The following is an 18,791-nucleotide window of genomic DNA, read 5'->3' as shown; positions in this document are numbered from 1 at the left end:
ATCATTACAAAATGAAATAAAAGCCTGTATAATTACCTAGATCTTATCATGTCGTGTTGGGTGTTGCAATCTCATATTTCAAACAAAGTTTATTTCCATATAGAATTATTAACCGATCGTACCTTATTACACGAGTCACATCATCGTCTCGTAATACGGGAAAGACAATTGTTCTAAGAATTTTATTAGCTAGTTCGTGAGTTCTTCCAACAATAGTACGACCCAATACAGTTATTGATTTATTATGTTTGCTATTACGTCCAGTGCAACGACGAAAATGATGTCGAAGAGATGTTTTTGAAAAAATCCTTTGCACTTACCACAAGGTAAAAAATCAGTAGCCGTTCTATGCCATCTTTGTTTGGTCGCCTACATACGATAAGTCTCCATTGTTTATCTCTTTTTTAGTATTAAACTGAAAATTGCCATTTCGTCGAAGAGTTTCTATTATTTCTTTCTTTCGTAGTTTCCTTTAGGTAATACACTAAATCTTAACTTCTTTTCTTTTTCATTAGAATGCACAGTTTCTAAGTGACGTGCTATCTTACTTTGTAGCTTTTTGCAGTAATAACAACAATTTTTTTTGGAATGTGTTTGTTTTCCTGACGATTCTGTGACATACATTTCAGCATCATCACACATTTTTGTTCCTGACAAATGTAGATTAGATATGTCTAAACCACTAGACGTATTAGTTTTATTTACAGAGACATTTTTCCTATTATTCTTTGTATTATCATTTTCTGTATCTGAGTAAATTGATGACTCGCTTGTAGACGAAGGAATATATTCAGAAGCTTAATATAAAAATACAATTGCAAAATACACAAAAAACCCTTATACTTTTATCTACTAAATATATACTAAGTATATACTAGAAGTATATACTGATATATTCTCATGTGTAGAAAATACGATGCATAAGTAATTTACAAGTAATACTAGTGATTCGGTCTCGCCGAAACGAGGCGATATTAGCTCGAGTCTCATCTCAGTCTCGAAATTTTGGTTTCATCCCGATTTCGGTCTCGAATCAAGACTCTCGGTCTCAATAATCATAAAAAGCATTTTTTCTAACCTTTTTGGTTTATGCGATTAAACTTAAATTATTCACTATTTTTACTGTGAGCCTAAAGTGCTCCCCAGTGATAAAGAATTACATTTTAAAATGTAAGGGAGCGTCCGAAATGACCACGTTCGAAACGGCCAAGTTTGGAACGGCCACGTTCGGAACAGCCACATTTAAAATGGCCACGTCGCAAAGCTGTGTGGTGCAGAGAATGCTTCGCACATGCGCACACACACGCACACACACACACACACACGCGCGCGCGCGCGCGCACACACCACACACACACACGACCCTCGTCCCCCCTCCTGCAGCCACCCCGTCCAAGTCGTTAACCATATTTCAGTAAGCTAACGGGGCCAACCATAATCAATTAATTGCAATTAAACTACTTATCTGAAAAATTAATTTATTTGCCTTTTAATTTTTTCGAAGATAACGCTACACGACTTTTTTCAAAAACTTAACGATAAAATTATAATACCAAGACGGGATTCAATAAGAACAAAAGTAATGCAAAAGTTTGCAAAAACAATACTTGAAAAAAATTTTAATGGAAAATAAATCAAAAATTTCTTTTACTATCGACGGATGGAATTCCTTGGCAAATATATCATTCTATGGAATTACAGTCCATTTTGTAGACAGTAATTGGGAACTACAGTCCGTAGCTTTAGATTTTATTCCTTCTAACAAAAATCATGCAAGAAGATATTGCTACAGTTTTTTATAAATTGTTAAAATCTTTTCACATTGAAAATAGGTGTGGAGGAATAACAGTAGATAACGCATCTGCAAATACCAGGTTTATGAAAGAATTACAAATCTTATGGAAGAAAATAATATTCGCTTTGATGCAAAACAGCAACATTTTCGTTGCTTTGCTCATATATTAAATTTAGGTATTCAAGATACTTTGAAATTGATAAAGCTGCAAGATATGACGTACGATAACGAAGATGCCGAAGATGAAGAAATAGAAAATGATATGAATGACGAACAATGCATAACAAAATTGCGAAAAATGTTTAAAAAAATATGTTCGTCAACAATGGCAAATTAAATTACGTAGTTGCTGCGAAACTACAAATGTTAAATATGTATCGCCTAATATTGACGTTTCGACACGTTTGAACAGTACATATGACGTGATAAAAACCGGACTGCATTTAAAAAGTCCCCTAAATACGCTTTGCGAGAATAACATCATTTTTCTCATTTAAAACTTAATCAAGATGAATGGTAACTTCTTGAAAAATTTTATAAGTACTTTAAAGTATTTAAAACTTTGTCGACTTTGTTAGGTGATAAATATGTAACATTACCGATGGTATAATTGTAGAATTTAATATGCTTTTAGATTCTATCAAGAAAAAAATTTTTGAATTAGACAGAAAGATCGACTAACTGCATTTCAAGCAGGATGTAACAAAATGCTTAAGCATTATTCACATAATAGACTAATTGGATCTACTGTGTCGCATTGATTTTAGATCCACGCTATAAAATTGAAACTTTTGATTTGACTTCGTGGGGCAAAGAAATGAAAGCAGAGTCTATAAAACAGTTTTTAGAATTTTATAAAAATTATTACAATGAAGAACAAAATGATGGTAATAATTATATAGAACACAATTGAAACAGATGAAGATAATATACATATTGACTCTCTGTACATGGAATGAATAATACAAACGCCAATTCAAGAATTTGAAACATATGTAAATGCACCAAGAGCATCAAAGGAATCTTTAGTATTAATTTGGTGAAAACAAAGTGAAGCAATGTATCCTACTCTATCAATAATGGCTAAGGATATTTTTGGTATTACCGCCACTTCTGTTCCAGCGGAAAGTTTATTTTCCAAGGTGTCATTAGAAAACACAAGAATAGATTACATGAAACATAGGTACGCATTATTTTATGTATAAATTCTTGGTTGAATTGTAGTCTTAAAGATAAAATTGAAATATTGTAGTGACAGCCTCATCAGTAAAGTTTTTAAATTAAAGGTTTTAATTTTTAAAGATTTAATGTTGGTTTTTTAAGCTCTATGTTGTTGGCTTTGAAAAATTTTCTTCTAATGGTATTACACACACACGCACACGCACACACACACACACATACACACACAGTACACATTCTACTAAGTAGAATCTACTTCAATAAATAAACTAATAATCTATTTAAAGCCTCGTTAATGTTCCCTCTGTCACGCCGTTCTGTGTTTTTCGCGTTGGGTTACTCGTAATTCGGAAAAATGATTTTTTTTAAACGACTTCTGACATTGACGTAATAAGAATAAGAGGTGGATTATTTAATTTATAAATCATTATTTAAATCATTATTAAAATCATTATTTAATGATTTATAAATTAAATAATGATTAATGAAAACAAGAATAAATATATCCGCATGTAATTAAATTTTCCATTCTTATTAAAAAAAATGACTGATTAATAAAGTTATATCTCATATATAAAAATTCTCGACGAGACTCTCGATATCGTCAAGACTCTCAGCATAAAAAGTCTCGTCTTTGTCTCGAATTCAAACTTTGAGTCTCGTCTAGATCTCGACACCGAGACCGAGACTAGTCTCGGTATCGTCCAAAACACTAAGTAATACTTGCAAATAAAACGTAAATGACTTAATAAAATATAAATGTTTAAAAATATTTTTTAATGTTTTAAAAAGTATTTAAAAAAATATTATTAGCGATAATAATTGGGATTTTAAGAATATTAACAAGGTAAAAGATTATAGAAAATATTGTCAAAATAGCCGAAAAATGAATATATCAAATTTGCAGGATTGGGTAAGTAATATATTGTTTTTAACTAAATTAAATTAAAGTTAATGGATTATAAAATTAATTTAATTAAGTTAAAAGTTACATAAATAAAAAACTAACTTAGTTAAAGTTACGTTGAGATTACTTTAACTCAAGTTAAAGTAAAAGTTAAGTTTGAAAAGCTTTATTTATATTAAATGAAAAAGCCATATAATTTATTTAAATCAGATTACCAACATAATTACAATATCATCAAATATATTTATTACTTTATTTGTAAATAAAATTATAATATAAATCATATGAAATAACAAAAAAATTGTTTTTATGCAAAAATAAATTTTATAATTTTTTCTTTTGCCAGATAAAATTTTTAATTTAGCAAAAAAGTTAATAAGTTAAAGTTTATACGTTTAAAAAATAATTAGTTAAAATTAAAAATTAAATTATTTAAAATTAACTAAATTAAATTAAGTTATTAACTTTTTAACTTTATTAATAACTTTCAACTATTTAACTAGTTACCACCCAATCCTGCAAATTTGAAATGTACAGAATCAGGGACCTGGACCGGTTCCAATCGGTTCTTTTCTTTTTGTAGTGCAATGATTTTATGGGGACAATTCAACTCAGCTTTTGTTTCCGCTACACTCTACAATTATTTAAAGTATTATTAAATATTATTAATTATTATTATTTATTAAGAATCGAAAAATTAAGTGCCTGGATCAGAATCGAAAAAAGACAAATTAAACGGTTTTTGATTTTCTTTATTTATCAAGAAATTTGAACCTATTATACTGAAATTGAATCGGTACAGTTTTCAAATATTTTATTAAACCGTAACTGAAACCGAATCATAATTTGATTTCGGTCTAAGTCCCTGTACAAAATAATTTAAATTAAGATAAGGAATACAATTGTTGGAAGATACGAAACATACATTCTGTTATTTTAGTTCAATTTACTTAAAGTAAAATGAGATAATGTAATAAGAAAGACAATTGAATATGTTTAACATTTATAATATTAGTATATTAAATGTAACTTACAATTATCTCCATCAGTATTTTTTCTTGATTTCTCAACCAACATATTTAATGTTTCTTGAGTATCAGATTTTTCCAATATTATTGTTTCAGTATCTTCAACACATAAATCAGTGGACGAGCTATTGTTTTTCATAGTGCCTATTGTAGTGTGCTTTTTGAGAAGTCATTTGTAAGAATCATATCTAAATAGATACAAAATAGTTAAATGAGTTATTAAAGTTTCTCATAAAAATTTAATATTAGCATTAAATTGAGCAGTGATTAATTATGTACCTTGAATATTTAAAGCACTAATAATAGTACTTTTAGAAGTAATAATATATAATGAATCAAAGATCAATTTAATACTAAAATTTATGAAATATTAATATCATTATAAAATAAATATATTAATATAGTTAAATTAATAAAATAAATAAATTAATATAGTTGTTAGAAAATTTGAGGAACATTATCAATATTGACAATAGATAATAAAAAAAAAATACTTTTAAAATAGCTGCAAAATGGATATCAAATTTGAAACATATAAAATAACTTAAATTAAGTTGAAGTGAAAAAATGTAATAAGACAATTTAATACAACGTTTAACATTTATAACAATGTTAGTATAGTTAATGTAACTTACAATTATCTTCATCAGTATTTTTCTTGATTTCTCAACCAACATATTTAATGTTTCTTGAGTATCAGATTTCTCCAATATTATTGCTTCAATATCTTCAACACATAAATCAGTGGACGAGCTATTGTTTTTCATTATGCCTATTTGTAGTGTACTTTTTGAGAAGTCATTTGTAAGAATCATATCTAAATAGATACAAAATAGTTAAATAAGTTATTAAAGTTTCTCATAAAAATTTAATATTAGCATTAAATTGAGCAGTGATTAATTATTTACCTTGAATATTAAAAGCACTAATAACAGTACTTTTAATAGTAATAATATATAATGAATCAAAGATCAATTTAATACTAAAATTTATGAAATATTAATATCATTATAAAATAAATAAATATAGTTAAATTAATAAAATAAATAAATATAGTTGTAAGAAAATTTGAAGAACGTTATCAATATTGACAATAGATAATAAAAAAAATACTTTTAAAATAGCTGCAAAATGGATATCAAATTTGAGATATATAAAATAACTTAAATTAAGTTGAAGTGAAAGAATGTAATAAGACAATTTAATACGATGTAACATTTATAACAATGTTAGTATATTTAATGTAACTTACAATTATCTTCATCAGTATTGGTTCTTGATTTCTCAACCGACATGTTTAATGTTTCTTGATTATCAGATCTTTCCAATACTCTTGTTTCAATATTTTCAAAACATAAATCAGTGGACCAGATATCATTATTTACAGTGTCTGTTTGTAATGCGGCATTTGAAAAGTCATTTGTAAGAATCTTATCTAAACACATGTAAAATAGTTAAAGAAGATATTAATGTTTCTTACAAAAATTTAATATTAGCATTAATATTGAGCAGTGATTAATTATTTACCTTGAATATTAAAAGAACTAATAACAGTATTTTTAATAGTAATAATATATAATAAATCAAAGATCAATTTAATACTAAAATTTATGAAATATTATTTACAACGTTAACAATATTAACAATAGATAATAAAAAAAGAATATTTATGGATATCAAATTTGAGATGTATAAAATAAATTAAGTTGAAGTGAAAGATTGTAATAAGAAAGACAATGAATATGACGTTTAATATTTATAACAGTATTAATATATTAAATATAACTTACAATTGTCTTCATCAGTGTTGGTTTTTGATCTCTCAACCAATGTATCTAATGTTTCTCGAGTATTAGATTTTTCCAATATTCTTGTTTGAATATTCAAACATAAATCAGTGGACGAGCTATCATTATTCACAGTGTCTATTTGTAGTATAGCATTTGAAAAATCATTTGTAAGAATCATATCTAAATATATATAAAATAGTCAAAGAAGATATTAATGTTTCTTATAAAAATTTAATATTAGCATTAAATTGAGTAGTGATTAATTATTTATTTTGCGTATTAGAAGCACTAACCCAATAGTACTGTTAATATGAAAAATAATTAATCACAAGCCAATTTAATGCTGTCAATATTAAATTTCTGTAAGAGACATTTGATACATTAATGTCTAAAAAACTTATATACTATGAAATAATAAATTAATGAAGTTATTATTGTTATTATTGTTACCATATACATTTGACATCATACATATTTGAAAAATTTTAAAAATTATTTGTAAGAACTATATTTATATATATGAAATAACAAAAGAGCAAAGTTTAAAGAAACTTAATACTGGCAATATAAAATGTTAGTGATTATTTATTTTAAATTAATTTTAACAATTGTTTTTATTAATACTCAATAAATAATTAATTATTGACCAACTTATTACCAATATTAAATTTTTGTAAGATGTACAGTGTATTAATATCACTATTAGATATTAATGTTAAATAGTATCTATTTCTTCATTTAATTCATTTATGTTATAATGGCATTTTAATAAGATGATAACATCAATAAGCAATAAATTAAATTTGAAGTAAACTTATATACTCTGAAAAAATAGTTTCTTTATATTCAATTTCAATTTTCTTACCAGAGAGATTGTATTCTTCAGATGTAGTCTTTAGTTTTTCTTGCGCCTGCTGATTAGTTTTACTTTTATTTTTTATTTTTATTTTTTGGCCTTTTTTAAGTACCTCAGATTTAATTATTCGAGGCTTTTGTCGGCTAAGTGTTTTATACTTGCAAAGATTTATAGATTGTAATTTTACTCGAGGAATATTATGGTTTAAATTTTTTTTAATTTTAGAAAGATGCTCGATATTTGCTACAAATATATAAAAATATTTTTAATTTGTCCCCATTTTTCTTACAAACTTTTAAAGACATTATAGGCAAAATGTAATACTTTTTAATAAATTATTTTAAATAAATGTGGAAACAATTTTTACATAAAAATATAAATGTGTCACGTCACATTTTTCATAAAAATAATACAAAAGTCACATTTTTCATAAAAATAATACTAAAGTTATTAAATCAATATTATATTATTTCAGAATTGATTGCTGGCCAACATCAATTATTTGCAATATAATTATCAATTATTATATTGTAAAAATTAATTTTGACGACATAATATTTGTATTAATTTTTTACTTTCTTAATTTATTTTCTGCTTCTCTGTATTGATGAGACAGAGATGTACTCTTATAGAAGTTTTCAAAAATAATGATTAATAATTATTATAATACAACAGTGCATCTATGATAAGGAAAATGATTCCATAAAGGTACAATAATTTAAAAAACGACATTAAACATATTATGCGAGGAACGTGTTTCTTATGGCACAGCGATAAAGTAAAAGTAAAAATTACCGTTAATTCTAGCAACAATAGCGTTATTGTGAAAACATACGTACCGTTAACAGCCATTATGCATGCCTTTGTTCTTAACTGCGCATTTTTCAACATGCAATTATTACCTTTTCTTGCGTAAATATCATTTAATGGACATACGTAATATGTACCATTGGTGAGCATTACTAAAGCAAACATTATTAGAATTTTTACAACTTCCTTGTAAATTTTAATATAAATTTTCATCACGACAGATATCTTTACCGTAAAATGCGCAGATACAATAAAAAATCCACATCTTCGAACATCGCATATTAACCTTTGTCTCAATTGGTCTGCATCTACAGTTTGCCGCGCAGTGATTTTTTAATTCAATTGGTTCTTGGTCTTAGTTATTTAATAGAACTAGAGCAAAAACTAATCGCAATAAAGACTCATTGGCCGCATTCAGCAGACTCAGTAGTTGAGCAACATTACTAGATTTTCCGTTGAATAATGCCGTTGATTTGTTGGTTCTATAAGTCAGAACCAATCATGTTCGATTGCTACTTAGCTGCTGAGTTTGCTGAATGCGGCCATTGCAACCAGCAGCGCAACCACTCGGGTTGCGGTCCTATGAAGCGGATTAGGGCGGATCTACAATGGGTGCGTTCCACTTAACGCTCGCAACGCTTGCGAGCGTCATTTATCTTTGTTTAATATTTGATAAACAACAAGGATAAAATGATTCCACGGTCGTTGCAAGCTTTAAGTGGAACGCACCCAATAAGAGTCTGTCGCGTCCATAGACATAAGGTGAGTTTTTTAACTCATCGATTACTCAATCGCACGATGCGCAAAAAAAGTTTTTACAGAGAAAAGCATCTGTGCATAATGCAATTGATCGATAAATTAAAAAACTCGCCTATAATATATCTAGACTGAGCATTGTGGGAGTAGGGGTAAGATTCAGAGGGAAAAGGCTAGCATGCTTTGGGTAATACCTTTCTCTCTCGTTCACGCATGCGTACAAGTGCAAAAGATGGTCTCGTGCATGCGCATAAGTGCAAAAGGTGGATTTTGCACTTGTACACATGTGCGAACGAGATCACAGGACCGTTTCGACGGAATCTTTAAAAGAGTTCTATCAGAATAATCCCGTGATTGGTGATCCGCTCGTTCCGCTTCCGCATAATCCGCTCCATGGGACTGCACCCTCATTCCGCTCCGCATAATCCGCTCCAGGGGACATCAGCCTCAGGGTGCAGTCCCATGGAACGTATTACGCATAAGCAGAACGAGCGGAACACCAACACGAGATTATTCTGATAGAACTCTTTCAAAAATTCCGTCGAAACGGTCCCGTAATTTGTGATACGCTCGTTCCGCTTAGGCGTAATACGCTCTATGGGACTGCACCCTCAGAGTGGCTTTACATACGGTGTAAACGTAATTTGCGTCAACCAACCACATCATCTTTAACGTGCTCTGAATGTCCCTAAAATCGTCTTAGGGTACGGTCCCATGGAGCGGAATATGCGGAAGCGGAACGAGCGGATCACCAATCACAGGACCGTTTCGACGGAATCTTTGAAAGAGTTCTATCAGAATAATCCCGTGATTGGTGATCCGCTCGTTTCGCTTCTGCATAATCCGCTCCATGGGACCGCACCCTTAAGGGCCATCTACAATGGAATGTTTTAGCCGTAACAGCACTAAAACTACGGCAATGCTGTCTAAAATAAAAACGACGTAGCAATAACATACAAGCCGGCCATCAAAGAAAGGCGACCAAAAACTAATCCCGAATGCCCCAACGCTCATCGTAAGCACGCAATGAATTGGCTCAATGTCTGCTGTAGGCTGAAAACAGTAAAGCAATACGAAGTGGAGACATTTTCTACGACTACTGCTACGGCCTACGACTCTCCATTGTAGATGGCCCTTAATGGCTCTGGCAGCCAGCGCGATTTTGTCGCGCGTGACGTGCGATGTCCAATGGGTATACAGCTATGAGCGGAAAGACAGTCGCTCATTGAACATCGCGCGACAAAATCGCGCTGGTGTGCCAGAGCCCTTAGGGCACATAAAAGACGATGTGATTGGTTGACGCAAGTTAAGCTTACGCAAATACGTCACATGTAGGCCCGGTCTACAATAAGTAGTCGTTAGTCGTTGGTCGTAAGAAATTTAACCAATCATATTCGTTTATTCTTCTCTAAGATCAACTGTGATTGGCTAGATTTCTTACGACCAACGACTAATGACTTATCGTAGACCGAGCTTAAAACCACTCTCACTGAAGGCCACTTACACTAAACTCTAATTAACTTAATCGTTCATTATTTCATTGGAATTGATCAATCGCATTTGTTAGTTTTGCTTAATAACAAATACGATTGGTCAATTTCAATGGAATAATCAACTATTATATTTTTATGGTGCTTGGAAAACGGAATCAGAAAGGCGGATTGGACGGAAACCTAACCTAACCTAACGGGAAAGAAGAAGAAGAAAAAAGGTGGATCACCAATCACGGGAACCATTTCAACGGAATTTTTAAAAAGGTTCTATCAGAATGATCTTGTGATTGGCGATCTGCGTTTCCGATTTCGTTTTCAGAGCACCATGGGACAGCACCCTTATGCTTTATATGCGCTAAGGATGTTTAATCCTTTAATAAATATCATTGCACACACTTTTGCGTAACGCATAAGAAAACCAATCAATCAAACTCGTTTCTATTTCCTTCCCAGGATAGAAATTAAGAGCTCTGATTGGATAATTCTCTTAAGCGTTATGCAAAAGTCTATGCCCGGGGCCTAAAAATTAAATTTCGTAAGATTAAAAAATCATGCCTATTACAATGCAGTACGTCTTAAGCAAAATTAAACAGCAATTAATACGTTGTTATTCTTAATAAAAATGATTGCTATAAATAGATTATAGACTATATTAATATTTGATAACAGAATATTACAGACTTTGTGACTTGGAAAATGATTCGTGTTATTAAAACGGATCTCTTCTGTATTAACGTACTGATGCATTAATTATTGTAATATTATCTGATAAATATTACAATTCACTCATAAAATACACGTATTATGCAATAATTAATACAATCATTATGTAAGAAACTCATTTTAATAAAAAAAATTCCTACAATTTTTATGTTAAAGAAACATTAATAAAAAGTAAGCTTGTCAAAAGAAATATATTTTCACTAAATAACTTAACAAAATGTTAGTTGTGCTAAAATTTATCATGTGACATATTGTACCTGTAACTAGTGTAGGATTTCCTAACTTTACAGAACTTTTAATTTTATTGTCCACTTTATTGTCCTTTCCAAAATAAAAAGTAATGTTTATTCCAACATTGTATTCTAACATTTTATAATGCAAAATATATTTGTAATAGTAATATTTATAAGTTATAAGTGTTCTGCCTGAAAAAGAGGACATGTAAAAGTGAAAATCTTTTATTAACGAGCAAAGAATAATAAAGTTTCATTTGTCGCTTTAAGAAAAAACACGCATAATATCAAATTCTATAACAATGTCATAAAAACACTCTTGATAACACTCTATTTAGATGTATTATTTTCTACCAAGTGTAACATGTTACTTATGTTATATCATATAATTTGGGAGAAAAATGTCAAAAGTGAAAATGTTTTCTAGATGTTGAGCAATTAATATGTTTCAAATAGTATAAATTTGCTGACATTTTTAATTTTTATTAAATTATTATCCTGTGCTCATTAAAAAATGTTCTCACTTTTACATTTTTCATAGGCAAAAGGACACTTGTAACTATAGACATTATTATTACAAATATATTTTGAATAAAAAAACAATAAAAATCACTTTACTTCGCAGGACAATAAAACTTTAAGTCCTGCAATGTTAGAAAGTCTGCACCAATCCCACGTACAATATGTCATATGCCAAATAGCACCATCAACGTATTGTCATTTTCTTTCGTGAAGAATCATTCCTACGAACAGGCTTACTTATTATAATAAAGATGAGTTTATCATACATTGCAATACTAATGCATCCGATAGCACAGAAGAGACTCGTTTTATAAAATAAAAAATTTTTATAATGACAGTCTGTAAAACAATTTTCAAATATTAATATAGAAAATAATCAGAACATAATTATTTTTCATTATGGGAGATAACGTATTGATTATTACCAAATTGTGCTCAAGCATACTGCATGTGTGATAGAAATGACAGATTTTTTAACCTTACAAAATTTGACTTTTGAGGTTAATATTATATTTATCATTTTTTATGCATATGAGATCGATTAATCATGCAATATGCGTCTCACTTAGAATTTTAGCGTCAGCAACTTATATTACATTTAACAGAAAATAATGCTTCTGAACAGAGTTTAGTGCTAATAACACATAATGTGTTATGATGACATTATTACAGAATTTGGCATTATAAAAATGTTTCTTTTTAAAGCGACAATTAAACTCTATTACTACATGTTGAAAACTTTATCGAGTTGTATGATATACAATCTATCTCTTACGCATTAAAAATTATCGTACCGTAAACATAATATTAACCTTAAAAGTCGAATTTTGTAAGATTAAGAAATCTGTCATGCCTATCACACATGTAGTATGTCTTGAGCAGAATATTGCAATAATCACATCCCTTTTAACACGAAATGATTGTTACGAACAGATATTATAGATATTAATATTTGATAAGAGTATTACAAATACAAATTTTGACAATATGAAAATTTTTCAACTTTTTAAAACGAGTTTTTTGTGCATTAACGGATGCATTAGTTGTTGTTGCAATATTTTATAAACTTGTTACATTATTGTTTATTGACCCAATACATTTAACATATGCAATAATTAATGGAACCATTTTTACATAAGACTCATTTGAGCAAAAAAACTTTTGACAATTTTTGTGATGGCAAGGAAGCATGAATAAGAAATAAGCCTGTTAAAAGAAATAATTTTTCATTAAATAAAATGACAATAAGTTGATTAGGTTAAACTTTTGCATGTGTCATGTTCTACGTGTGATTTACGTAAATTTCTTAACTTTGCAGGACTTTTCACATTTTATTATCCTTTGTACAATAAGAAGCGATCTTTGCTCTAACATCGTTTCATAATGCAAAATTTATTTGTAATATTAACATTCGTAGTTATAAATATTCTTCTACCTGAAAGGACATGTGAAAGTGAAAACCATTTTTTAATGAGCAAAGAGTAATAATGTTGCAAACTTACAGTTACAAAGATTTAATTGTCGCTTTAAGAAAAAACATGTAGTGTCAAATTCTGTAATAGTGTCGTAAACACTCTATGTAACACTAATCTCTGTTCAGATGTACTATTTTCCATCAAATGTGACGTGTTGCTTATGCTAAAATTCTATACGAGACACATATTACACGAGTAATTGACATTATGTTAGAAGATTCCTTGTATCACATAATTAGGGTGAAAATATCAAAAGTAATAATGTTCTCTAGATGTTGAACAATTAATATATTTCTAATAGTATAAAATTTTTCACGTTTTTAATTTTTATCAAATTCTTAGTTTATGCTCATTAAAAAATTTTTTCATACAATAAAGTGTACACGAGTTTATTATATCCTACAATACTAATGCATCTGTTAGTGTAAAAGAGAACCGTTTTCATAAGATAAAAAAATTTTATTATGATAATATAGTACCGTTTTCAAATGTTAATATAGGTTATTAATTATTTCATAACAATCATTTTTAATGATGAGAGATAACCTATTGGTTACTACAAAATTTTGTTCCAGACATACTGCATGTGTGATAGAAATGACAGATTTTTTTAATTTTACAAAATTTGACTTGAAGTTAATATTATATTTATCGTACAATTTTTTATGCATCTGAGATCGATCAATTATGCAATACATGTCTCGCTTAAAATTTTAGCGTTAGCAACATATATTACATTTAACAAAAAATAATGCATCTGAACAAAGTTTAGTGTTAATAACACATAATGTGTTATGATGACATTATTACAGAATTTGGCACTATAAAAAAGTTTTTTCTTAAAGCGACAATTAAACTCTATTACTATATGTTGAAAACTTTATCGAGTTGTATGATAAACAATTGATTTCTTACGCATTAAAAATTGTACAGTAAACATAATATGTTTAAAAGTCGAATTTTGTAAAGTTAAGAAATTTGTAATACTGTTATCATTGTGTCAATAAACAATGTTGTTTATTGTGTCAATAAATAATAATGTAACTAGTTTATCAAATATTGCAACAACTAATGCATCCATTAATACACAAGAGACTCGTTTTAAAAAGTTGAAAAATTTTCAGTGTCAAAGTTTGTAATACTTAATTAACTAAATAATAAACTAAATTAAATAAAATGACAATAAGTTGATTGGGCTAAAATTTGGCATGTGACATGCTCTACGTGTGATTATTGTAGATTTCCTAATTTTGCTGGATTTTTCAGGTTTTATTTCCTTTGTAAAATAAAAAGCGAACTTTATTTTAACATTGTTTCATAATTTAAAATATATTTGTAATATTGTTTGTTGTTGTAGATTCTTCTGTCTGAAAAAAGGACATATAAATGTGAAAACCATTTTCTAATGAGCAAAAAGTATTAAAGTTTTAAACTCATAATAATAAAGTTTTCATTGTCGCTTTAAGAAGAAATGTACATAATGCCAAATTCTGTAATAGTGTCATAAAAATACTCTATGTAACTTTGAACTCTGTCTAGATATACTATTTTCCATCAAGTGTAACATGTTGCTTACATTAAAATTCTATGCAAGATACATTGCATTTTAATGAGTAATTGACATTATGATAAAGATTCTTAGGCCCGGTTCCACAACTCACGGTTAAATTAACTGGCCGATTATTCCATTGGAATTGATCAATCGTATTTGTTAATTTTGCTTAACGACAAATACGATTGGTCAATTCCAATGGAACAATCAGCCAGTTAATTTAACCGTGAGTTGTGGAACCGGGCCTTAGAGACTTGAAAACTTCTATATTCACATAATTTGAGTGAAAATGTCAAAAGTGGACATATTCACCAGATGTTAAGCAATTAATATATTTCAAAAATAAATTTGCTCACTTTTTAAATTTTTTATCAAATTATTACCCTGTACCTATTAAAAAATGGTTTTCACTTTTACATGTCTATTGTTTGTCATAGTAATATTTCTAACTGTAAATGTTAAGATTATATATTTTGCATCGAGTAAGTACAATTTTAAAAACTGCTTGAGTAAAAGTCACTTACTATTTAAAAGACAATAAACCCTTAAAAGTCTTGTAAAGTTAGGAAATCTATACCAGTCACACGTACGATATATCATATGCCAAATTTTAGCACAATCAACTAATTGTCATTTTATTTAATAAAAAATTATTTCTTTTAACAGGCTCAATTCTTATTAATGTTTCCTTATTATAACAAAAATTGCAGAAAGCTTTTTTATTAAAATGAGTCCCTTACATTAAAACGGTTGTATTAATTATTACATTTATAGTAAATATATTTGGTCAATAAGCAATAAAATAATGAGTTTATTACATAATACAAAACTTGTGCATCCGTTAGTACAGTAAAGACCAGTTTTAATAAGCTAAAGCATTTTTATAATGACAAAGTCTGTGATACTGTTATTAAATATTAACATATGCAATAATCTGTTTATAACTAAAAATTCTTTTCAAAAGGTATAACAACGTACTGATTATTGTAAAATTTTGTTCAAGACATTGCATGTGTGATGAGTAAGACAGATTTCTTAACAAAATTAGATTTTTAAGGTTAATGTTTTATTTATTGTACCCATGCCTTAGGCCCGGTCTACAATAGGTAGACCTTATAATAAGCCTTAAGCTCTAAGAAACTGACCAATTATAATTGAATGTGAGAAAAATAATCGAATATAATTGGTTAATTCTTTAAGACTTAAGGCCAAAGCACACACTTTTGCATAACGCATAACGTATGTACATAAGCAAATTGATTGGTCCATAAGCAAAGTGCATAAGAAATTCAACCAATCGAATTTCTTATGCAGTTATGTTATGCGTTATGCAAGAGTGTGTGCTTTTCGCTTTACTACACCTATTGTAGATCCGGTCTTAGGGCCCAGACTTTTGCATAACGCATAACATATGTACATAAGCAAATTGATTGGTCCATATGCAAAGTGCATAAGAAATTTAACCAATTGGATTTCTTATGCATTTATGTTATGCGTTGAGCCCATTCTACATTAATCGCAAGTCGCAAGTTGCGTTTTTTAGTAAGTAGAAAATAATAAAGTTTTGTATGTATGTCAAATTTTGCAATGTTGCAAATGAGCGGATCACCAATCATGGGATCATTCTGATAGAACTCTTTTAAATATTCCGTTGAAATGGTCCTGTGATTGGTGATCCGCTTCTTCCGCTTCTGCGTAATCCGCTCCATGGGACATCAGCCTTAGAAAATCTGTGATGTTCATTTTGACTTATTATATTTCGTCTCGCGCGAAATTTCAGCGTAAATGATGAAATGTCCTCAAAATAGCCAATATGTCTTGTAAAACTTTGGGGACGGTCCCCAATGTACCCAAAGAAAACGTGTCCCCAAAATGTACAATTCCAATAAAATTGTAATTTTGGGGACGTCCCCAAAACATACAATTGATATATAAAACTTTGAGGACAGTCCCCAAAAGAACCAGAAGTCTCCAAAACAGCCAATGCATATCAAAAATTGTCCCCGAAGGCTACAATTGACATATATATATATATATATATATATATATATATGTATGTACGCGTTGAAATGAACATATTAAATGTATTTTCACGTACATCGGATGAATATACTTTTATGGATGTCTAGGATATTTTCTGATGCATTTCAAATGTACATTGCATATATATACGTGCATATACTTATCGAAATGTATACCAATGTACTTTCTGTGTATATTAAATGAATATACTTTCGTGGATCAGTTATGTATATTTTTTTGCCGATGAAGGGTTTGAAAACTTGGCGCTGCAAAAAATTTGAAGTCTAAACATATATGATCTATATAGTTAACCATCTAATTAACTATTTAAACGCTTCAAAGTATTAGTGCTAAATAGATCGCAATTTCCATTAAATTATTAAGGTTATGGAAAAAGATAAAAACAATGAAATTAATAAGTAAATAAATTAATGCTATTTATTTTTAATGTTTTACAAAATTTAATTGCTTTTATAAAAAATAATATAATTGCGACAGTTTATAACATATAGATATATGTAGACAATAACAAGTATCCATATCGATGAGTCAAATTGGCGTAGCAGATAGAGTACAAGGTTCGTAATCCTAAGGTCCCGGGTTCAAACCTACCAGCGGCAAGTAAGAATAAAATAAAATAATATATATAATTTAAATTTAATTAATTAATAAAAATTTGTCCTAAATTTAGTATGTACTGTTGATAAAAATAATTAAAAAAAAATAAATTTTTTATTTTATTTTTTTAACAACATTTTTTGACAACATATTGTTCACTGGGTATATATATATATATATATATATATGATATACATAGAATGTGCAGCTGTATGTTTTATGGATAAACAATGGATCTCATATGGAGTGCATTTGCTGATACAATGGATATACTATGAATGCTAATTTAAGTACATGTGGATATTCCATGGACATCCAATATTCATGAACATATATATAATGTATATACATTGTATATTTTTGTGCTATTTGGGCAGTGTCGCCAACAGCACGACGGAGATCCCCCGCCGGAAGGTCTCTGGTAGATGCCGCGAGAGAAGGACGGTCGAGTTAAATATCCAACATGAACAATAAAAGTCTAAATTTTTTGCTAAAAATATTGAAAATTAAAAAAGTTATGATTTATTTTGTAAAAACTCCTTTTTTTCGAATATTGGAAGATTCAAGAATTTTTTAGGTACTAACGTTTTTAGGTTTTTGCTTAAATAATATCAGAATACATTTTCCAAACATTCAAGTTTATCCATGAATTTTTTTGTTACTATATCTTTGATAATTTCATAAATACAGCACTTTAAAAATGACGATGAGTGGTAACTACCCAGTGTGACCTCGACGTTAGAAAAAAAATGTGACCTCGAAGGGTTAAATACCCCTATAACCATTTCTGCTGTGACAAATGTTGGCAACAGATTCTGTTGCCAAAAAGGCGACAAATGAGAAACGTATCTTGTCATTGCAAACACTATTAGCAGATATTCAGCAAATATTTAGCAACGTCTGTCATCAGAATACATGACAAAATAATAGTGAACTGCGAGCAGATTTATTGAAAGTATTGATAACAGATTGACGACAAACACCAAAGTGCAAACAATGTCAGCAAATTGCCTGTAAAAATGCAACAACATT

At 29.0% G+C, this 18,791-nt stretch overlaps 2 protein-coding genes and 1 long non-coding RNA gene across 3 annotated transcripts; all 3 read right to left on the bottom strand.

Annotated features, from left to right (window-relative positions):
• Positions 1-447: 447 nt before the first annotated feature.
• On the bottom strand, positions 448-5,322 carry LOC118648735. The gene is made up of 2 exons (XM_036295131.1): positions 4,916-5,322; positions 448-797 (listed from the first exon to the last, which is right to left on the bottom strand). The coding sequence occupies exons 1-2, from the start codon at positions 5,046-5,048 to the stop codon at positions 448-450; spliced, it is 483 nt and encodes a 160-aa protein (XP_036151024.1). The 5' UTR covers positions 5,049-5,322.
• LOC118644074 lies at positions 4,613-9,896 on the bottom strand. Its single transcript, XM_036295130.1, has 6 exons — positions 8,395-9,896; positions 7,565-7,798; positions 6,700-6,879; positions 6,162-6,344; positions 5,545-5,726; positions 4,613-5,097 (listed from the first exon to the last, which is right to left on the bottom strand). The coding sequence occupies exons 1-6, from the start codon at positions 8,576-8,578 to the stop codon at positions 5,092-5,094; spliced, it is 969 nt and encodes a 322-aa protein (XP_036151023.1). The 5' UTR covers positions 8,579-9,896; the 3' UTR covers positions 4,613-5,091.
• Positions 9,897-13,147: 3,251 nt separating this feature from the next.
• Positions 13,148-15,263, bottom strand: LOC118648734. Its single transcript, XR_004965420.1, has 2 exons — positions 13,595-15,263; positions 13,148-13,527 (listed from the first exon to the last, which is right to left on the bottom strand). It is a non-coding gene; the product is annotated as an uncharacterized LOC118648734 (long non-coding RNA).
• Between the last annotated feature and the right edge of the window lie 3,528 nt (positions 15,264-18,791).

Source organism: Monomorium pharaonis, unplaced genomic scaffold (assembly GCF_013373865.1).
Source record: "Monomorium pharaonis isolate MP-MQ-018 unplaced genomic scaffold, ASM1337386v2 scaffold_635, whole genome shotgun sequence".
NCBI classification, from domain to species: domain Eukaryota; kingdom Metazoa; phylum Arthropoda; class Insecta; order Hymenoptera; family Formicidae; genus Monomorium; species Monomorium pharaonis.
This window is presented reverse-complemented; position numbering and strand designations above follow the sequence as displayed.